Source organism: Gasterosteus aculeatus, chromosome 13 (assembly GCF_964276395.1).
Source record: "Gasterosteus aculeatus chromosome 13, fGasAcu3.hap1.1, whole genome shotgun sequence".
Taxonomy (NCBI): domain Eukaryota; kingdom Metazoa; phylum Chordata; class Actinopteri; order Perciformes; family Gasterosteidae; genus Gasterosteus; species Gasterosteus aculeatus.
Genome location: NC_135701.1, coordinates 13,385,945 through 13,408,838, shown reverse-complemented (window position 1 = coordinate 13,408,838; position 22,894 = coordinate 13,385,945). Strand labels below are relative to the sequence as shown.

Below are 22,894 nucleotides of genomic sequence, written 5' to 3'. Positions count from 1 at the left end.
GAATGATGGAAAACTACCGCGCCTGATTTTAGTGCATATTTATTTAGAAAGGAAAGTCTGCCAACGGTGAAAGATACTCAAAAATTGTAGGTTTAGCTTAAAATGTTATCTTTAGCTGCATCTGGATTTTAGATCTGCACCAAGTTATGTATAAGTAATGATCATGCTAATTTATGATTTGTTTGTTTAGGGCTCTGCACAAGGTTGAGACTGATAACCACTGAGTTATGATTATTATAATCTTTCCTGTTGCTGCAGTGATAAATATAGTTGAAATGCCATTAATATAGCAAAAACAATTCTGAACCAAAACGGCAGGTGCTCCAGTCATTTAATTATAGATGCAGATTAGGCAACAGTAATTAAAAAGAGACATCCAATATCAAAACATTGTGCCAAAATGGCGCGATGAGGTAAATTTACTAGAGACTGGATTACGTTTATCTGAAATGTCAGTGTAAATCTGTGTAGTTTGGTTTATTAGAGGAAACAAAGTTCTTCCTCTTAGGCATTATTGGCGTATGTTTTATTTATTTAGACACTTTAGCTTAGCAATGCAAGAGTGCAACTGTGCAGGTAAAACAAGGAACTTAGCACAGTGTACCGAGACCTATTAAGATACAGCACGGGACTCATTACTGCATCCATTTAGCTTCAGCTGTTTCTTTCATTCTCTCCAAGGTGAACGTTGGATCTGTTCTCGGAAAAGGGTTTAGCCCCAAGCTTTCCTCATTATTTATCAATTCTGAGGACGGATTAATTGATTGTGCGCTGAGAGAAAACCACAGGCAAACCGATGAGTAATTACACATTTGTTTTATGAAAATAATTATCATTTCCATAACTAAACCACATAAAAGTAAGAATAATCCTATCGACCAATGTTAAACTGCATAGAGACCTGGGGGATATATGATATCTGTATGTATACTCTCCAGGAGGAAAGGTAGGAAATTGAAAAATAATCTCTGCTACTTCAAAAGTTTTTGTCTGGTAGGAAGATAAGGGACAGAAGTTGTGATAGAAATGAAAAAGAATTACCATGATTTCCCTACGTTTAAAACTTGATGGGGCAGACCGGCCGACGGGGGGTTTGGGGCGGACGCGCGGCCCCTCTGCGAGCCTCACGTGCACATACAGGGACATATGCACGCACTATTTCACACAGGTTTCTCCTCCAAATGCGACTGCATGGAACTTAAATTCTGCATATCTTCCAATTGAAAAGTAGAATGTGCCGTTGGTCTGTTGTGGGCGACTGTGGGTGAGTGGGGAGCGCGTTCGTCCTCCAGTCAGAGGGTTGGCGGCTCGATCCCAGGCCCGCCTAACACGCATGTCGATGTGTCCTTGGGCAAGGCACTTCACCCCAACATTGCTCCTATAGACTACGACGTGTGAATGTTAGTTACTGATGGGCAGGTGGCTCTGTGTATGGTAGATTCTGTCATCAGTGTGTGAATGGGTGAACGATGACATGAAGTGTTAAAGCGATTTGAGTGGTCGGAAGCGCTGTACACGTACAGTCCTTTTACTGTACATGCAGACAAAACCCCCCCCAATGAGTATTTTTAACTAAAGAAATTAGGGCAGAGGCTGCTCTCCTGTGACAACAATATCTGCTTCATCCGGTCCTGGCCTTGCTGACAATGTGTTCCTGCATCAGCAGTGTTTCACCTCAACGCTCTGCACAGTTGCATCCAGTGCTGATGCAGAGCGTCCTTGATGACATCATTTCAATTGGCTCCTTTGCTGCGATGGCACAAGGCCGAGTGCTGCCCACCTTCCCACCTGTATACATTCTGTTTAGACGTCTGTGTTTTGCTGGGTGATACTCTTTCCTGTGATCTGTGACAGGGTGCGTGGTTTTCTAATAGATCTGATAGAGATGATAGATGGAAAGAGATTAAATGTCATGTAAGATAGTAGACATGTGACAGTTCTGGTTACCAGCAAGTGGGAATGATATGAAAAACTCTCAACACTCACTCAACAGCTTTTGGGATTGCTTTTGACAGCTCCAGTGAGCATAGCATGATCTAAACACACATTTAGTAACATAAAGCATGAAATATGAGGATGGTTGTGTGTTGTAACCTTGTAAGTGTCTATAAGAACACATGTAGGCAGAGCTTTGTAGCAAGTCAACCTCATTAGAACGTTCTGCTGTGACATTCACATTCTGATTTTAGCTCTTATAACAAAAGAGCAATGTACTACTGCTCAAGACTCATTTTCACTGAAAGTGAGTGAGAAATAGGGAAACATAGAGAGGAAGAAAGATTATCTGCACATTACCTTTTCATTAACATTTTGTTGGTAAGGTTGTCACCTCATGACTGTGTATGAACCCTGGAGACACCTAGTGAGAACAGTTTAGAAGTCTGTGTTTATCTTTATATTTTGTATTTAGTAAAACACCTTTAGTAGAAAACAATTCACAAAATGAATTTTAAAAATGCACAAAACAATAGAAACAGCAAGATTATCAATAAAAACCAACAAAATCTTCTGGCCATCTGTCTGTGGACCGATTTTAAGTGGAGGTCAAGATGAAGATGGTCGTGGTCTCCAGGCATCAATCGTTTTTAAGATTAAATACCACCCACTGAGACCAAGAAAAGTTGGTGCTTTAAGATCTGCAAATAAAATATGTGATCCAGAGGTCAACATATTCAGTGAAGAGGAATTATTCAGAACCAACAGCCTGGGGAAGCAAGGCACTGCATATGCAAACCCAGCAGACCTGATGCTGCATTCAAACCTGGGGCGCTGCCAGGACATATACACGAACGACACCACAACTCCAAGGGTATGGACGATTGTAGAAGGGTTGTGTTTTGCGATGTGCTCTTTTCTGGGAGTGAAGTAAAGTGCATATTTAAAACTGAAGTGAATACGTCTGTATTCGAGCGTGCTCCTACAAGTTTAAAACAACCTTGGAACATTATCAAGGGGTGAACTCCACCCTCTTCACCTGACGTTGAGGGACACATACATTAACAGCATCGCTTTCAGTGGGAAGCTGAAAGGTGTACGGAAAGCATACACATGCAGAGGGTATAGTTGGCCTTGCAAAAAGAAATAATGTAAGTGAACAAGCTCCACCATCACCTGATACGGAGTGCTGAGTGAGTATTTCCCAGAAGAAATCTAATGATAAACCGTTCTAAAGTGCCTAAAACCCCTTTAGTTGCTTTACGAATTGAACTCTATAAGTAATAATAAGGAATATTTTCCTTGCTCTAATGAATTGGACTAAACGCCAGTAGGAATCCAACAAAATTGGTCAGAAAGATGAAGCATGCAGATGCTACAGGTAGGCACATTTATCTTGTTTACAGCCCCACACCTGCCATGACAGACACCTCCTCACCCCAGCACGTTTCAGAGAATAATGGTAAAAATAAACAAACTAGCACCAGTGCATCTGGTGCCTGATGTGTTGGTATTAGTTTGTTTTGATTAACACTTTTTCTGAAAATCATTTTCTGTAAAAAATCATTGCATTTTTTTTTCGGCCTATGAATTATCAGAAAATAGTGAAAGTGCCCCACAGCATTGCAAGGAAAACGTCTTAACATTTCGTTGACGGAACACAAAAATGCCATAAATCATTACACTTGAATTTTGGAAGTAAGGCGTAGCCGTTGTTTCATGGTTTCAAGTCCGGAAGGCTGTACAATCAATACCCTAATCAATAAGACATGTGTGAATGATGCGGGTGAGAATCCATCCTCCACAATGCACCAGGAGCCAGCAAATTGAAGCCTGGATTAATTTAATATTTGATATGTTATGGCAAGATATCATTAACTGCAATTGTTCATATTCTGTTCTCTTGACCCTTCGGGAAGCTAATTAACTTATTAGGAACAGAGGGCGGCTGCATGGAATCCTGCATTCAAGGGTCCCTGCAGGAATTAAGTTCAACATCGCAGTCAGACCTTCTAACTCTCTGCACTAAGCCTCTCACCTAGCGCAGTGTGCCCAACATCCAATTAAACCCAGGAAGCAGTCTCTACGGCAGTGGGAAGGGGGGCGGAGGGGGGGAGCGCCGGTGAAACAGCCGTGCTTAGCATGCTGTTGGTGTTTTTGACATTTAGATATTGTCATCATAACAATTACTATTACTTAGGCAAACACCAAGATCTTTTTTTCCCCATTGTCAGTTTGTGCTGGATTGGTTCAGTGTATTCTTGTGGTTTAGAATACTTTGTTTATATGCTTCATTGTTCCGTGAGAGTTTTCTAATCAGATTCCTTCCCTTGCTTGTCTCTCTGTGGGTCAGTAATGAGAGTTGTTGTTGGAAGCTTACTCATCAGAGACCCTTTGTTATAGTCAGCGTTTTTCTAACAAGATTGCATTAAACAGGAGGGAATAATCCGCAGAACACGTTTTCTTTTTCAGTTTGTTAGTATTTTTAGAATTTCCTGCCTGCACGTTGATAATGAAGACGGAAGCAGTTTGTAGATATTGTGCAGGTTCATCAGACGCACACATCCTGTTAAATTATTGCGCTACATTCGGCATTATTGCCAGTGACGGTTGAAGGAGCTAATCAGCATGCATATTAAGACTGCGGGGGCCACTGAGGATGCTCATGCTTTGAATTCCACAAGAGGAAGCTAGACATGAAGGCAGATGTTCATAAACAGCTCAAGTACTTAGAAGTGTGTTTACAATGATTTAAAATTCCTTTGGACAGCCCTCTCCCTCTTCCGCAAACACATTTATTTTCACACACAAATATTTAGTCATCTCACATCTTCCCTCCCTCGCGCTCTCTCATCTGCTGCACTGGCTCATTTTGCAGCAACGATTTTATACTCTGAGGCAAAATTCTGTTGATCAGACCAGAAGACTTCCCTCACTCCGCCGGTCTTCCTCTGACGACGTCTATATGTTGCTCCATAAAGCTTAGCGAGAGGATTTTTTTTTTTTTAGATCCGGTACACCCTCTTTCTCCCCTCTGGAAAACCCCAAAGAGCCACACGGTATTGAGCTAATGACTGATGAGCCCTTTGACACGGAAATGCTTGACATGCTCCTCGGGGTCCGGACTAAACACTTCCCTAACAAGCTCTTGCACGCTCACCCAGGGCCGTATTAAGTCCAAACTCTGGCACCTTTCCTAATTACTGAGAACATACTCAGAGCCGTGAGGCCTGTTCCTAACCTGGGCTGAACTCCCCTCTGTCCCTCGAGTAAGGGACGGTATATGAAACGCAGAATTGAAATTGGGCTGACAGAGGGCAATTACCAAGAAAAGAAGACCCTTTACTCTTTGGGAAAAAAAACATCAAAATCCTGAAACAATGTACATGAACATTTTTATTCCCTTCCTCTTATTCATTCGTGCTCTGTCCACCCCGCCTCACCTCTCTCCTTCTCGTTATTATACCTCTATCTTATGTAACATTCTGTTAATCTCAGACTGTCCCCTATAGGTGTCCTCTAGCTCACAATTTAGCATTCTGTTTCTTTTTCTTTTCGCTTTCACGTCACATTTACTTCCCTCTCTATATTTCTCTGCTTGTGTGTGTGTTTATATATGAGTAAAGAATAAATGGTTGTTTACGCTACATTGCCATCTGTAAGGTATAATGTACGACACCCATAGAATGAAGAGCCTATTCACAGGCAAAGCACAGCAACACTAAAAGCGATGCTTTAACTTTTGTGGACATCGAGTAAACAGTTATGAAATCGCATTTTTCCAACGCAGTTGTGAGTAAACAACTTAAGTTTTGTAAATTCATATTTCGAATTACCCGAATATATATTTTGAATTGTGCTCCATGCACACAGAAAACATCCCTGCCGAAGTTCATATTAGTTCACTCAGGGGCAAACAGGTTCTAAAATTTAAGTGAAAGAATATGGAGCCAAATCCAGGTCAAAAGTTTTGATCATATGAAAAACAAATGTGAACCTGAAATGTAAAGTTTTGGTCTTGAACATTTTTGGGTTCAATATAGTTTCTATAATGTTTTGAACAGAATATTTTTTTTCATTCTTCACTTACATATATTTTTTGATATTTGCTGTATTATATTTTTGGGTTGCAGATTTTATATTTTCAGATTCAAATCTCTTTTGAAGTTTCAGATCTTTTTTTCGCTTTCGGATCATATTTTTCACATTCAGACTTTTGACCCTGATGTGGCGTAGGGGGCGGGGCATTACATGGGAGGAGTATGTAATCATGAGGGCTTTTTTCAATCTTCCAAGACTTAAACTTTCAGGTTCACATTTGATTATCAAGTGATCAAAACTTTTGACTTGTATTTGTCTCCATAGAAAAACATTATTAATGACTTTTCCTGACCTTAATGACACTGATGTGCTGTATTTAATACATCGATTAATCAATGCAGACACTCGCCCATTTCTCTTTTCATTCATTCCATCAGTGTATTGCTTGCTCATTAATGTAAGTGTAAGTATAATACGGTAAGATGATAGATATGCTCATAGTATCGCAGCTATTGTGATACTGTGAGTTTTTGCACTGCTGATGGGCTGGGTTAATTATTCTGAGGCTTTCCTGAATTAGGCTGTATTAATTGAAAGCTCTCCAGCATGTCTCTCTAAGTGGCTGTCCAATCTGTTAGTCTGTGTCCTCTCGTTTCATCTCTCCATCCGTCATGATCAGCTGCTGCAATCATCTGCTCAAGTCTCTTCTCCACTCTTAAAGCTTTTTCCATTTTTATACGTCTCGTGTCATTAGCTTATCAACCCCTTTCTCCTCGCATTATAGCAGAATATGTTTGCTGAAAGCCTCCGATGTAATGCACTTGCAAAAATCAATTATAACTCTGCAACACAACACTGCACATTTCCCCTCCCATCTGCACTATTTTGCTTCCTTCCTCCTCTCCACGCGCTCTTGCCGTCATCCTGTTTGTGTATATGAGGACGTCAGAGCCATCGAGTGGGCTTTGTGTGTTATGTTCGCCGCAGGACATCTTTTTAGGTCGAGCACCAAATTCAATCTCAGCTCCCCAATCAGAGGTAGTAAAAACTTGTCCGTCGCCGCGGCCTCAAAAAGCGACTTCAGCCCTGCTTGGTCAGATAAATCTTTGTAGCTCATCCTTCTCCTATTTTCTTTTTATCCTGGACCTCCCCGGTGGCCCACATTAGAGCCTGCAGATGGCCATGGGAGATTTAGGCTCTGCAATCCATCAATGTAATGCAGCCTGAACTACTGGACAGCCGGTCGGCTAACATTTCCTCCAGGTGGACCGCGTTGGCCCCCTTCATGGCCTCTTCAGCCGAGCCCGGCCCACTTTAGTCGAACTTTGGCCCGCTTTGGCTTCTTTATCCCCAGTGCCAAAGTTCTTCTAACGAGGTTGACGAATTGTCTCACATCCTGCCTTTAGGGTTTGATGTTTGTTACCATCGCACATGATCTTAGTACATTTCTGTCTGCCTTTTCAGTCACTTACACTAACAAGAGTTGGCAATGCGGCCAGACATCTGCTTTGTATCATTTATCTGCTCCCCTCAGAGAGTGCACCGAAGAACAAGTTCAATTACAAAGATGTCTTATTCCAAAAGGAGTCATAAAAGTTAATGCTGTTATTCTTCCAATATAGATTCTCCGCTGGTGGCCTTTGCCAAACATCCCACATCTGTTGAACTCAGGATATGTATCATAACCTGTTAGAAATAAACCCTGTTTATCAGGGTGCCTGCAATGATTTACCTCCTTAATACGTCCAAATGAAAGCCGTGGCTAACAATAATCAAAGTTTAAGTGGGATCTTGTCTCCATATTTTTTTTCACCAATCTCCAATGGCAATTTCATTTATCTAACGTGATAAAAAAGTCATTCATTTTGTGGGGTTTGATTATTTTTTATCCCCCCCCCAGTTGTGATGTGATCTGTTCTATGTTCCTCCCATTATAGAATTGATAACAGAAGATGTACCACTTGGAACCCACCCGGCATCTCTAAAATAAATGGTCTTTTTTCCCCTGCTGTCTGATAGACATAGAAAGAGATTGGTTCTGTTGAATAAGAGATGAATCTCTCTGGGTGTCACCATACTGCTACGACCTCTGAAATATCATTATCTACAGGGGAGGGAGGTTAACTTCTCTAATATAGCCTGAATGCAAGAGAGGGTCCTACAAGTGAATATGATCCTGCTTTATTACCAGTCGTTCTCCAGAAAAAGTATGTTATCTTTCTGCCATTAGTACAAGTACATCTCTGGACAACTAATGACATGATCTGTTAGCCACAACTATGATGTGTAGCCTGAGAGGTAATTTCAATGTTTCACTTTGGGATGACACAGAATATAACTTTATCTTCTATTTGAACAGCTCAGTTTGGAGTCTTTGCCTTTTCCTTGGGCTTAACCTGATTTTGTGCAGACGTTACGGTATTTTGTGTTGTTTTCCCAGCCAGTGTTCACATCAATGAGTGCTCAATATCAATATTATCCCAAGGACTCCTGTTCACTTTACAGTCTGTTTAACCCAACTCAAAAGTCTTTTTTGATTCTTTGATTTGTGTTTTACTCAACTTTTAAATGAGTAAGTAAGCAAGAATTATGTAATGCAATAATTATACAACGCTACCACAACTTGATAATGTACTAACATTATGATCACATCATAATATCACCTGCAAGTGAATCATTTATTATCCAATTTCAAGTCACTGGTTAATTGATTCGTATTTCACTCAAGGTTTGAAACAGACTGAATCAATTATTCAGTCGGAGTGGATTTAGGCAAGCCCCAGGCATCCTTCCCGTTGATTTCTGCTGGATGATATTGAAGAGTCTCCTTTAGCGTTCATGTCTAAGATTTCCAATGAACTCCCCAAGTAGAAGTGCATTGATTGTTGTTTTATTAGCAATGAGTCAGAGGATCAATGGAAATGTTTTTATCAGACTGATTTCATTCATGTTGTGTTTGGTTAAATACGTGTCAAGCGAGAAAGAATTATGAAGTAATTATAAACCGCTCATTCCTCTCTGGAAATACATGTCTCACATCTCTTTTTCATTGAAAGCTTCACCAAAGTCACCGAGTCTTCTCTCTTCTCCGCATGCACCGACGCAGGGATGCTCACGGTGGCCCCGAGAGGTTTCAACTGTGTCGACGCCGAAAGAGACTGCAACCCCTGCCTCGACGCGACCAAAGCTTGCAACCTCAACAACGGCTGCAATAGGCAACGCTCCGCCTACATCGCTACTTGCAGCAAGGAGGACCCAAACAAGGCTGAAACCTGCAGCAAGAAGCGCTGCCACAAAGCGCTGAGGCTGTTCCTGGACCGCGTGCCCCCGGAGTTCAGCCACCGCCTGCTCTTCTGCCCCTGTCAGAGTGTGGGCTGCGCCGAGCGACGCAGGCAGACAATCGTGCCTGATTGCTCCTATAAAGATAAGGAGAAACCCAACTGTCTGGAGCTACGGAGGGTCTGCCGCCAGGACTCTCTCTGCAGGTGAAAGGAAGGGGAATAGCAGGAGGGAACAGATATTCATTGAATGTGTTTTTTTCTGTTTTGGTGGTTTGATAGGCAGATCTCAGAGCTGTACGAAGCCAACATATCGAAAGATTCATGAATTTGTGTTTATATTCATGGAAAATAGAAAAGGGAAAATTAAACCCAGGTGATGGAGAGTTTCTGTTGACAGAAAAACCCTCCCTCCCATTACCTGAAATTGGATATTTCTCTTTTGTAACTTTAAGTGAAGTCATTAGTCATTCAGGAAAACTGTGGCATTCAAGTGGAGGATAAAGATGTGAGGCTAAGTTGAAGGGACAACGCTCAATTAAGCTGAACAAAACATTAGTGGATCACGATAGCTGCATGGGGCCTCTATTGAATTCAAGCCGCCGGATTCAATTCACACCTACCCAGCCGTGACATTCCTTGTGTTAGAGCTGCTGAGAGCAGGTGAAACACAGGGGTTGCACTACCAGCCAAATCAGCTGTCAAGATCTTTATATCCAACGGGAAGCTTGTGCTGTGTGTGGCCACCAACAGTCTACACATCCCGCTCCAACTAGATATATAAATAGCAATAATATCAACTTTATTTATGTAGCTCTTTTGAAAACAGTTTACACGATGCGTTTACAGACGCAGCAGCAGAAGGACGGCAATAAAACGGCAGAAAGCCCGATAGCGAGGCCCAACAAGGCATGACAATTAAAGAGATAAACCCAAATAGAACAGCATAAGTGATGAAACGATAAAAGCAATCAATATGATAAAAATAAACTAAGAAATGAAATAAATTGTATGAATAACATAAATTAAATAAGCGCTGCGTTCATTAGTTTAATAGGGTATGAATTGTGGGGCATTTGAATAATTTGAAGCATTTAAAAGCTCATTTGTGATTCTAATGGAGTTTGAACCAAGCATCAGACCCTTCAGAGCTCAGTCCTTAAAATAATTCTCACGTGATTTACAAGAAGTGGAGACTTTTGGGTACATTTTCATGCCCCAGTGTGACACATCCATCCATCCATCCATTGTCAGACCGCTTATCCTGCACACAGGGTCGCGGGGGGGCTGGAGTCCATCCCAGCCAACTTCGGGCGATAGACAGGGTACACCCTGGATTGGTCGCCAGCCAATCGCAGGGCAACACAGAGACACACAACCATTCACACTCACATTCACACAACTACGGGCAATTTAAAGTCCCCAATTAACCTGATCCCCAGAGCATGTCTTTGGACTGTGGGAGGAAGCCGGAGAACCCGGAGAGAACCCACGCAGACACGGGGAGAACATGCAGACTCCACACAGAAAGGCCACTGGGCGGAATCGAACCCAGGACCTTCTTGCTGTGAGGCGACAGTGCTAACCACCACGCCACCGTGCCGCCTATAGTGTGACACATGGTATGGATAATTAAACGATGAATATTGTGTCGCAGGAGATAAAAAGCGTGGTGTGAAAACATTTTGTATCACTTTTTAGTTTTTTTATTCACTCATTTGTATAACGAGCCAGAATAGTTTGCTTCTGTTAAAAGTAAAAATGTTTAATAGGCCCATGAAATTCAATTGGGTGATGCTAGCCATGCTCAACAATTCCCCGTGGGAAGTATGTCGAAGGTACTTCATATTATCCTGTTTCTATAGAGGTTAGTAGCCTGAGCAGCGAGTGTTAAGGGCAAAAACCCAATTCCTCTCCAACAACACTAAATCCAACCACAACCCTCTTAAAGCAGGGAAACTCTATTGCCTCCTATCCGATTTATGATTGTCTCGATAATTACCTGCCTGCCTGCATTGTGTAATCTGTTTTCAGGGTGAGTTGCTTTCTTTGACCTTTAGGCCCTCGGGTGTCTGCTGTGTACCTCCTTTCCTATAGAAAGATGAAATAGAACGTTAAAGCTCATTATGCAGCTGGGTGATGCCTCAGTGAGGTCAACAGCTCTATGAGCGCGCACACACAAACACAACCACACGATCATAAATACGGAACAACAAGCACTTGAGGAGTAACATACACAAAACCACGCACTTGTGCACAACAACTTTAAGCTTGAATGTGACTAATAATTCTCCTACAGTGAATAAATGTAGACATGCAAGAGAATATATCTGAATGATGTCAAACATCATCACAGGACAGGTCAATGTCGTTTAAGTCCCCGGAAACACTGTCTTGTTATTATAAGTAACCTGATAATTTATTGGGATGGTGCACTAAGCAACGCGTTTTGTTCTTAACCCCTTCAGTTTTTTGCTCTAGCAAATTAAAGTTAAAATGTATTTGTCCCGCCAATGGCCACAAAGTCTACACACCAGAATCTCTTTAATGCAAAACAAACGGAGAAAACCAAGAGAAATCCATCCCCACACATTTTAGACAGCAACCTCAAGTACACCAGAGTACACTTTCTTGACTATATTTCCCCCTCCCACAGATGTGTTGATAAAAGCAGGTTGAAGATACATAGATCGACAGATACTTTATTCATCCCCAGGGGGAAATTTGAGTGTAGCAGCAGCAGCAGCAGGTAAGGTTACATCATTCAACAGGCGTGGCTTCCCTAGGGACGCCTATCTGTCTCCAAACAGGGAAGACGCAGTAGTCCAAGCCTATTACATTTTAACACTAGGGACTGATTGAGAGAGGAAGAGGAAATGGGAAGAGGGAGAGAGGGGAGATAAAGAGAGAGAGAGGGAGGGAGGGAGAGGGAGGGGGAAGGGTTGGAGAATCGATCTGGCCCGTAAAGCTACTGCAGTGGGTTGGAGGTCAATGGTTTGGTCAAACAGCTATAGATATCTGCAGCAGACCTTGTAGGCCAAAGACATGCCTCGCTCCCGCCACGGCTCAAAATGGATTTAAAAATGTATATACATTTTATTATTTACATTTTGACTGACCAGCCGTCTCTTGCTTTCCCCCTCAGGTTAGATGCCTTGATATACTTTGTTTTTTTGTTTTTTACTCGGAGCACATCGGATGCCAGATTGGCTGGGATTTCACCTTATGAGGTTGTTCAGCTTGTTCCAGGTGGAGCTCAAACAAGAAACATATATTGGAAAGGATATCAAATATATCGTTTTGGCTTGGGCTTCAGTGACATATTGTACTGGAAAATATCAATCAGGTCTCTGTGGAGGTAATTGTGACATACTCTTGAGATCTATGGATTGTAGATGGAAGGACAACCAGCATTAAATAGAGTAGCTCTTATTTTTTTACGTGTTTGTACTTCTACTGCAAATATTAAGTTACGTTTTTCCATAATCCTAGATAAACAACAGACGACAAAGTCATGATTGTTACTGCTCTGCTATTTCCCTCTCGTCTGAGCTTCTCCAACTTTGTGTCATCGCGATGCATCCAATGGATCTACATCTATTCATTTGGGACTGCTTAGTCCTCAGAGTGACAATAGGGCTATATTTGGATGGGTGCGCATACTGAGCATGTTTATGTGAGTGCTTACATGCAAGAAGATAAACTCTCTATCTATTTTTATGTCAGTTAACGCAACACCAGCCCAATGAAGTCAAGCCCAAAGAGCATTGAGTTGTCTATGTTTACCGTATTGATTGCCGGAGGATCAATGCAACACTTCTGTCTTTGATTAATATTCCTAGGTCCGCAGGCTCACTGGGCGCTCTTGTATTGAGTTCTTTGGCCACTGGTTATCAAAGTGGGGAAGTGAGAGACAATCCATCCACTATACAAGTAATCTGACCCATTTTGGGAGATGCCAGATTTGTACAAGTCCGCCTTTACGAAAACTTGCAGGGTACCGACTCTCTCTTTCACACACCGACACACATAAGATAAATGTACAAACACACACACACTTAAAGACACTGCCCTAAATCAAGAGTCTGTGCGGTTGTGTCCGACAACTCAAACCTCCACCCAGAGGGAACAGTGAGGGAGACTGAGTGGCCCGGATGGCATCACTCTGTAGCTTCAGAGACCAAGCTGAAAGAAATCATGCAGCACGTTTATCTCTGTGTCTTTCTCACATTCATGAACACAAGCACACACACACACACACACACACACACATTTGTTTTCTTTGTTTTCTTGGTGTTCCTATGGTGTATTTCAAAGGCCACTCACTAAAAGCTAACCCCAGCTATAAACTGAACATCAACTGACAACACAAAATGCCCCAATTTGAAATTCAGAGCATATCAATTATTATTGGGTCGACTCAAACGGCTCTCAACATGGCCACGACGAACGAAAAAGCCAATGCTAACGTGAATGAATTATGCAGTCTTCTTCAAAAAAAAGTGGGGTATTTATTGAATCATTTTCTATTGTAAGCAAAACATTAGTGAAGTCAAACCGTGCTAATCACGTACCTTGTTTCAGATAACTAAACACAAATACTATTAATTAGACATTAAAAGTGAATTATTAATTAAATGAATTAACTCAACAACAGGAAACCATACATGCTGAAATGTCAACTCTTCCCAAGGTTCTATTAGTCATTGCTGCACCTGCAAAAGTATAAAAGCATCCACTTTCCTTCTGTTTAGTGTGCCTCTAAAAGACTGTGCTCAAGTTTGATACAATACGAGTTATCAAAGTGAAGTGTCTGTTCTGAAAGCTCTGGTTTTGCAAGCAAAGCATGTGTCAACCGGTGACCTTTTCCTCATACATAGCACAGTTTGCCGCAGTATGCGGCTTTAATCAGGCTTTGACTTCAGTGGAGGCGTACTTAGCTTTCTGGCTGTAAGAGCTGGAAACAGAGGGTTGTGCTTTTAATTCCAATACATGGATTAGTATATTTCCATTCACTTTCCTAACAGTGAACTCAAAGGGGTTATGGTATAGCAGCAAATTGCAGCCATTACCCGGCCTCATATTTTCCTTCCCAATCTCTTCCGCCGGTTTGATTGTATCTATTATTAATGCAAACATTATCAATTGGATTTTTACTTTATCTGCAGAATGGTTAGTGTGTGGTTTTGACTGTGTCATTGTGGGCCTGCTCTTACACTCTTCTTCATTCTGACTCTTTTTGATGGCTGGATCATGTACCTTCTTTGAGAACTTTCCCCACACCGTTGTTTGGTATTTGGCTTACAGCTATTTCATTGCTGCTAGTACTAACAGATTACTGCTAACTCTGTCATTTTTTAGGGACACTTCATGCCTTAGTTTGAGAGCAAGAGAAAATAAGTTTAAAGCTTGCAAGCCAATTTTCATGCACAAGTAAGTGTTTTATAACAAAACAAAAAATTTCAGATTGTTGTTTTTTTAGTTTGGATTAGGAATGCAATGATTGTGTCGCCAGGCAGTTTTTGTTAGTTTCAATTCTCAGCTGACTACTCGGGGGAAAGGTTGTGTCGCGTCATGTGACAGCCAAGCTAAACTGACTTGTATTTTGACTGAATGCCATCTGTCCACATTGCCCTTTTAGAGTATTGACTGGGAATTCCAATGAGTACAGTGCTGCCAAAAAGACAGGTCCATGTCTTGCCATATTAAAGAAATAAATAGCACTGGGTGAAATGGACATCTCTGATCAAACACACTTAAAAACAAACAAAAACACTCTCTGGGTCGCAAAAAATATTACTGCCATTATGGATTATGGCCATTTCATAAAAAACATATTTGTAGCCCTCCATGCTCTATAGGTCAGTGTTGTGTTTTTAGGCTTTTCCCGTGAATTGTCCTGATGTATTGAACCATGCCGCACTGTTAAGTATCCCATGCCGCAAGTTTGCACATGAGCACTGGCTCTCAGCGTCTAATCAGTTCATACAGTACGACAGTGACCACAGGACATTTATAAGAGAGGAGAGGAGAGGAGGAGAGATAAGGTTGGAGGAACATAATAGAGGGGAAGACACGGGGGGGGGGAGAGCACGGCACGGAGAAACATCTTTTGTTTTTCTCATTTGCTTCATTTATCTGCAATTATGTTGGCAGCTATCGTGTCATGGTTGTTGTTGTGCTTTGTGTAGACGAGCAAGAGATACGGTTTTTAAAACCTCTCTAGGCTGAAGACTGGGGGGAAGTGATAAGAATGAAGAGGAGTACCATTTAACAGAAATGATCATCCGTAGAATGACTAATATTTGTAGACAGAGAACAGAGAGTCTTTAAAACAGATCGGGTTCTCAAAAGACTTGTTTTTAATGAAGAAAGGAAGCCACTCGAGTCTGATAACTGTTTTCCTCCCGCCCCTCTGCCTCCATGAGGAAATGGTTTCCAAGACGGACACTCATCTGATTTTTAGTCATTGTTTGTCGCAGACATCGAATGATAGGAATAAGAATCCATATAAAAAGCCATTAGTTTTCTATTACTGCCAAGCTGGATGGACAGGCACTCAACGCTCAGCCGAATCACAGTGTTTAAAGTGTCAGGTTGGTTGAAAGAAGTCTACCTCTGTGGGGGCTCCCCTGCCACTTCCCCGGGGGCTGAGTGGCTGAAATGACCATAAAACTCCGTTGAGCTAGACAGCCTGTAATTTCAGCAGCGAGTGGTGCTTTGCCGAGGTAAAATGGAAAGCCAGTGGAAGCCATGAAATTTGCTGAATCCTGGTGTTGGAACACCATTGTCTGAACACTCAGGACACCTCTCTAAACTTTAAATTACAGTTTTTAAGCCATCATTGTCTGAGAGAGCTCGGCATCTAAGAAGAAACACAGCGCTTGCTCAGTTTCTTTAATCTACAGTGGTCTTTGCCTCCTTCCTAAAAAAAACAACCATTGGTTTGCCCATAAGAAAAAAATGGAAAATCGGTTTCTAAAGGTTGCTTTGCGTAGGCACAAGTTGTTCTCTCTCTCCCTCAGTCTGTGTCTTTTTTTATCATCTGGCACATGATTGTGGGTACAAGTGCCTTCTTTCACTCAGAAAAGGAATGGATGAGAGGGGACTTTGAAGAGGGCAGGTGTGGAGCGGGATAGTTTTGTTTTGTTGTTTACAGGGGTTTTCTTTTCTGGGGTTCAACATTGTGTACTGTGTATCACTAATCGGTTGTGCGTTTGTTTGCGTGAGTGTGCCTGTCCTATATCGGCCTTTTTAGCCATGACGGAGCAACCATGCACATCCCGTTTTCTGAACCGTGGCTTTAGACGCGATTTTACCAGCATGCCACATTGAGAGACTCTTCGGCTGATTTAATGGGAGGGCGGATGGCGGATGGAGACGGAGTTGGAGTAATGAAGTGAGTCTAAGTGGAGTTTGCTGCTCGAGGCCCAAGACCATCACACCACACTGGCCACATCTCTGCTGAAGTGAAAGACAGAGAGAGACAGACAGACAGACAGACAGGCAGACAGTAACCTTTTCACGCCTGTTCCCCCTTTTCCCCCCTATGCCAACTACGCTTCTCTTCGCTCTCTTTATTTGCCCAGTTGAGATGCAGTGTAACTGTAATTATATTGCCCTTCAATTTCTTGCAACAACGGAAACATTCTCTTTCCCTCTGATGGACTTACTGCCAACAGCACCCTCCTTTATGACTTTTCCTTCTGCCAAGATCAATGGATTGAGTGTTTGCTGGTAACACACTGGTTAATGCTCAAAATCGTTGCTACACATGTGATTGAATCTAACGTTAACCACTATTGAATCTTAAAAAAATGGATCAATGAGTGCCGAAGTGCCTTCACTCAAAATAGGTGATACAGCCGCAATGCATATTTAAAGACAAGGCATTATGTAAATGTTTGCGACATTAAGATTCCACCTGATTAAGTTACTTTAGCATGCAGCGGTGTGCACCATCAGCATTTTATTGCCGTTATTTAACATGAATCTCTTGCTCAGTGCATTGAATACAAAGCTGTAGGAAGTCTGTCACAGTAGGTCATAAATTACAATCAATGTGAAGGGGAAAAATGTTTTTCTGTGAGAAAATCTGCATCTAGAGGCTGTTTGTAGCGTTTTGCCATGACGTTTATTTGATAAAAAGATGCGTGTTACATATATCTAAACTGACTCCAGTTTAGATAGATTATAAATTTGTCAGAATATCAAGGAATACTCAACTAAAAAAAGATATTGCTTTTTTTTTCTTGTCAGCAAAGTCAGAGAAACCTTTTTCTAAACCTAACTAAGTGGTTGTGTTGCTTGAACCTGACTTTTGTCTATTTTGACTTTTTCCAAAGGTAAGAAATAATCCCCAAAACGTGTAAAAAAAATACAATGCATATCTGAAGTTCACTCATCAAAGTATCGTATCAACAAGGCTAGCTGTTTCCCAAAGTATCCAGCCTGTTTTTAAAGCTAAACTCCTGCTTCCTGCTCCAGCTACATAAGGATCAGACTGAGTAATAAACAATCGGTACCAAGCATTCGCTGGGGAGAAGTACTTGCCCTCTTGATAGCATCTGGATGGCAACACATGGCTGTGCATAGTAACAGACTAAGGAAGCGAAAGCCTTCATAAATGTGTTGTTTATACATTTCCCAAAAATGTCCAACCGACTGCACACCAGCCATAAAATGCTGTCAATCAACTGCCCATCCTAAGCAGGTTTTGTTTATTTGCACGTTGGTTCAGGTCAAAACAGCCCGAGGAACGTTGCAGCACTTTTGGACTTAAGGTGGAAAAAAAGTGGTCAGGCCAGGTCAGAAAGAATGTGTCGTGACAGAGAGAAAGGGAGAGAGAGAAAGGGAGAGAGAGATGTGCAATGCATTGTGATTCACTTAGGGGCAGCTGTGATGTGAGCAGTACAGACAGAGCAACTTTGCACACGCTACTCCCAATAAACCTACTTAAGTGGATTAGCAATGCCACCCCGGGGCCCTCCGCAGACTTAAAGCTCTTATCACAAACACACACCGAAACAAAACATACTATTTTTATCCGTTCCCCCGGTTTGTTGGTGAAGTGAGTTTGGGAGACAGTCTTGATGTCCAGGATAAGCATAGAAGTACCGATCAAACAAGGGACATGATATCTTTCTTCTTCATAAGGTTGTATGTTGAATTCCATGAGAATAGTAAATAGCTTGTTGGTAGTGAAGCGTGAGTGAGACCTGGTTTGCTATTCAGGACACCTGTTGTAGCAGCTCGTGCACAGATGCTGTGTATACTTTCCCAGGTTGATGCTGGTCTCCACTGGCAGACGTTGCGGGGTAAAAATTGTGCCAAAATATTACTCCCTCTGCTTTGAATTTGTGTGAATGTTTGTTCATCTGTTAAATGGCTGTGACTGAACGCCTGCCTCTGTTTTCCTCTTTTTTTCCCCGCTCTGCTCCACGTTTGTTGTGCAGGTCTCGGCTGGCTGATTATATGGTGAACTGCTGGGTGTCTCCGCACACAGTGAGCACTTGCCCCAACCAAGACAATCACCAAGCCTGCTTGGCCTCCTACGCGAGGCTCATCGGTCAGTACAGCCGGGGGCCGCGGGTGACTCGGGGACGGAATGACAGTCTCTTTGTGTTTTGATCCAGATACATTGTGAGATAAAGAGTAACGGTTACAGTTAGATTGACAGCAATCTAACTAATCTATCCCAAGGAGCAGAGCATGAGACTCCCGGGCTGATATCTCCCCTGGCACACTGGACATCAGGTCACCACCAGAAGTGATTAGTGCAGTAGAGGCACAGAGAGAGTGTTTACTTAATTAAAACACTTTACGACCATCTGTTTGCGTATATTAAGTGTTTCTCAGACAATGTGCCTGGACTGGCACCTGCACATTCTTCAAGCCTAGCCAACGTTTTATAACAGCATCTTGGGTGCATCAAATAGCCATGAAGGGTTCCAAATGCAAATTTACACAAAATAACTTCTCTTTTATAATGTCCATATTTCAGTATCAGTCACTGCCCAGCCCCACCATGTGTCATAACTGGCACAGTATGAAGTGATAATGTGCCACGGTGCCTCTTGGATTTTCTCTATAAAATGCGACATTCAACAGCCCCGACTCCAGCAGAAAGCATCAACACAGAAAGGCATTTGAAAAGTGATATGTGTTAGTGCAGCAGTGCTATATTTAAGCTAGACACACTTCAAAATATGCATAACATAATGGCCTCTTTACCTCTAAAACAAAGCATTACAGAATGCTTCACCTTGCCATAATCACAACCCCATTCCTATGACTAACATCCTGTTGTCCATTTTGTATACTATTCTCAATTAATGTAGTCCATTATAGTCCATTAGTGACCTACGACCGTTTGTCCCTATTTGTCTCATTTGTTTCTGCCTTTGTGTGTGGATGCCCTCACAGGAACAGACATGACTCCCAACTATGTCGACAGCAGCTTCTCCAACTGGACCATCTCCCCCTGGTGCACCTGTAAGGGCAGTGGAAACCAAGAAGAGGAATGTCTGAACTTCCTGCGGTACTTCACCAACAACACATGCCTAAGTGAGGAATCCCAATACGCGGACACTCTGCATGCGTCTGAAATGGGTTTTGTAACTGATAGGGGTCCAGCAGTCATTTATTATTGATAGGAGCACAAGCTTCTGATGCGGTAGTTACTGTTGTCGCCATGTGAGAGTTGAGTGAGCCATGAACTTTTATTTAATGCAACTTTAATGGTCTTGTAGCACAGTGGTTTCTAAACAGTGGAACTACAGGGGAGGGGGGGGGGACAACTTCATCACCAACCTACACACAAAGGCACATAGACACACACACACCGGTAAAATAATATAAAATAATAACAAATACAAAGCGCAAATCAGATGTCTGATACAGCTGTAACAGGCAGGTTTCTATATTCTAATATGATTGATTCAAAACAAAGAAGATACGACCCATTTGGGGTGTCCCTCAATGTTCTTATATCATCATAGGGGGACTCAACAGAAAAGGTTTGGGAACCACTTTTGAAGCGATTCTGTTTATTTATGAAAAATAGGGAAATAAAAAAATAAAAATAAAACTGAACAATATTCATGGATTGATGGAACTTCTTAAAGTGCAAATAAAAACGAGTTCGCAACATAGTTTTATATAACGCATTCACTGACACTGATTAAGTTGAAATAAAATGTACTTAGTTTCTCAAAAACTACAGTCGTTTCTTATCATTTCTCGTCCCCCCTCTGGGCGGGATCTGCCCAGACCTTTATGCAAAAGAAACCATTCCCATGTCATTTTCATTTTCAATCTAAGAAAGTTAGAGGGCTTATCCCTTGCAGGAGCAAAATGTCATGGAAATGAACAGATCTAGCACAAATTAAATACTTGCAGGAGCTAAAATACATAACTGCACAACTAATGCACAACAAACAGGATGCAGCGTGACAGTTCCCTCAAACGTCTTCATGCTTTTTTTAACTGAGATTAAAAAATACAGCACACTGGTTCCTGGCTATGGTGGAGCGAGCAGTGTCAACAGCACTAGAAGACACCATTGCCTTTAACATGTTCCATTGTGTGGATAATGCTTTCAGACCATTTCAATAGATTGCCAGGGTACTGTTTTAGCTGAGTGTGCAAGATGAGGGATGAGGCAGGGAGCTGAGGAGGCGTCTTGAAAAATAACGCAAAATGCAGCATCTCCTCTCTGCAGTCAGGGGGAACAGGGGATAAACTTCAAAACATGGAGGAGGGTACACACATACCTATACACCTATGTGTGTTTGTGTGTATGTAAAATCTTTCTAGAAATATGCTTCATCGTATTTGCAGACAATCTTTGCAAGATCAAGTAAAGTAATAGTCAAATATACAACAATAGAATAGTTATGTATGTGCGGGGGCCAACATAATTATATTATTTAGTTAAATATTATAATAGTTCAAACATAGTCTGGACCTCTCTCTATTTCTGATCTTCTTGTACTTCCCTCCTTTTTTCTCCTACTCCGTCTGTCCCTGCAGGTAGGAAGATACATGCTATGCCCAGGGGTTAAAGGAAAACATTCAAAGTCATTAAAAACCTGAATTGCTATTGGCAATGAGCTTAATCACTCGGTGAAACATTTAGGTGCAGTAAAACATCCTGTGTGGAGGCCCTCCAGCCAACTAGTTTGATTTATGACTTTTTACCTATCGTACAGCATCTGCAGAGGGATAGCTAGCGATGGACGAACCTCGCACGTTAACATTGCATGTCTCAACAGTACTTCACCAGGTCTTCACTACTAGCATTTCAAGTTGTTAGGCTTCACTGGTAAGCTTTGTTCCTCTCTGTGCTTGCTTTTTTCAAGCAGCGGCCCAAATTGACTGAGACAAATCTCTTTGGCCATGCATCGGGAGTACTAAGGACTGTGTTTGTGTCCATCAGATTATACATGTTTGTTCTTTGTACGGCGTTGGGGAAATGCCATTTCTCCTTCGTTTTGAATCAGTCACATGAATCTTTTCAAAGTCATCTCTGCCTGCTGACCTTAAAATGAAGGTGGTAGCCAAGCAATTACATGCCTTGCCTTCTCTCAGAACAAAGGGAAACAAGCCTTGTGTTTTAAGCGGATGAGCAGTGAAAAGGTACTCAGACCCTATTTTACCATATCTAGCTGAAAGCTGACTGAACTAGGATTTATCACATTTTTGCAGACTCACACATGCACTTATACAGAAAATAACACATACACATACAGTTCATCTGCAGGGAAATACAAAAGCACCCACATGCATACAGAGGCTGCTGTCCACTGTTAGAGTTGATTGATTTGCTACTTTTAGCAGATTCCATTTGTGAGTGGACAACTGTCGGCAGACAAATTGGGCTTCATTATCCCAAGTGCTGACATTTTGCCACTATTTGGTCAGCGTGTTGCAATCTGAGTAGGGTCGTTGTGACATAAACGGTTTCTGTAATGAGCCCAGGACATGAAGAAATTTTGTTGTATCCAATAAATGTGTCCATTGTCTCTCCACAGAATTTGCTCCAAGAAGAATAATTACCTCATTGATATTATATAAACCGGTTAGGCAAAAAAGGATATAACTTGAGATATTAAACATCAGACAATATTGGTGTTTTGTGAACCATTACAATCCTGGACGGCCTCCCCAGTAACAGACACATTGCTCTTTTTTATTGGTTCAACTCTTAAGCTTAATGAGGAAACAAACAGTCTTGTTACTGTTTTTACGTCTTCTTTCCTTTATCACACTAAGCCCGACCTCACTCTCGATTGCCAACGATTGGGCATGGGACCAAGAGGTCGACTTAGAGCACGCTGCTAGCTGACTTCTTGCTGGGACGGCAGTGCAAAACAAATAACCTAACATCTTTTTCCCTGCAGGAAATGCTATTCAGGCCTTCGGTTACGGGATAGACAACATGCAGAACAAAAATGTGTCTGTACCTGGTCCCTCCGCCATTACGAGAACAGGGTCGGATTGGTCGACAGACACCTTAGAACCAACCTTTGTCACCATCCCAAAGGTAATATGTTTTTCTTTTATTGGTTCATTTCTAGCATATTCCAAATGCCACACATGCTCTTTTCAACATTAAAAGCATCATTAAAGCAACAGCT

General features: G+C 41.8%; 1 protein-coding gene across 2 annotated transcripts in view; it reads left to right on the top strand.

Moving 5' to 3' along the window:
* The window catches only part of LOC120830991 (GDNF family receptor alpha-2), a 40,512-nt gene that overhangs the window by 12,529 nt on the left and 5,089 nt on the right, over positions 1-22,894 (top strand). For both annotated transcript variants that reach the window (XM_040196071.2, XM_078087623.1), the window contains exons 4-7: positions 9,083-9,461; positions 18,710-18,822; positions 19,680-19,820; positions 22,658-22,800. In XM_040196071.2, coding sequence (XP_040052005.2) covers positions 9,083-9,461; positions 18,710-18,822; positions 19,680-19,820; positions 22,658-22,800 — 776 coding nt within the window. The remainder of the gene's footprint in view (positions 1-9,082; positions 9,462-18,709; positions 18,823-19,679; positions 19,821-22,657; positions 22,801-22,894) is intronic.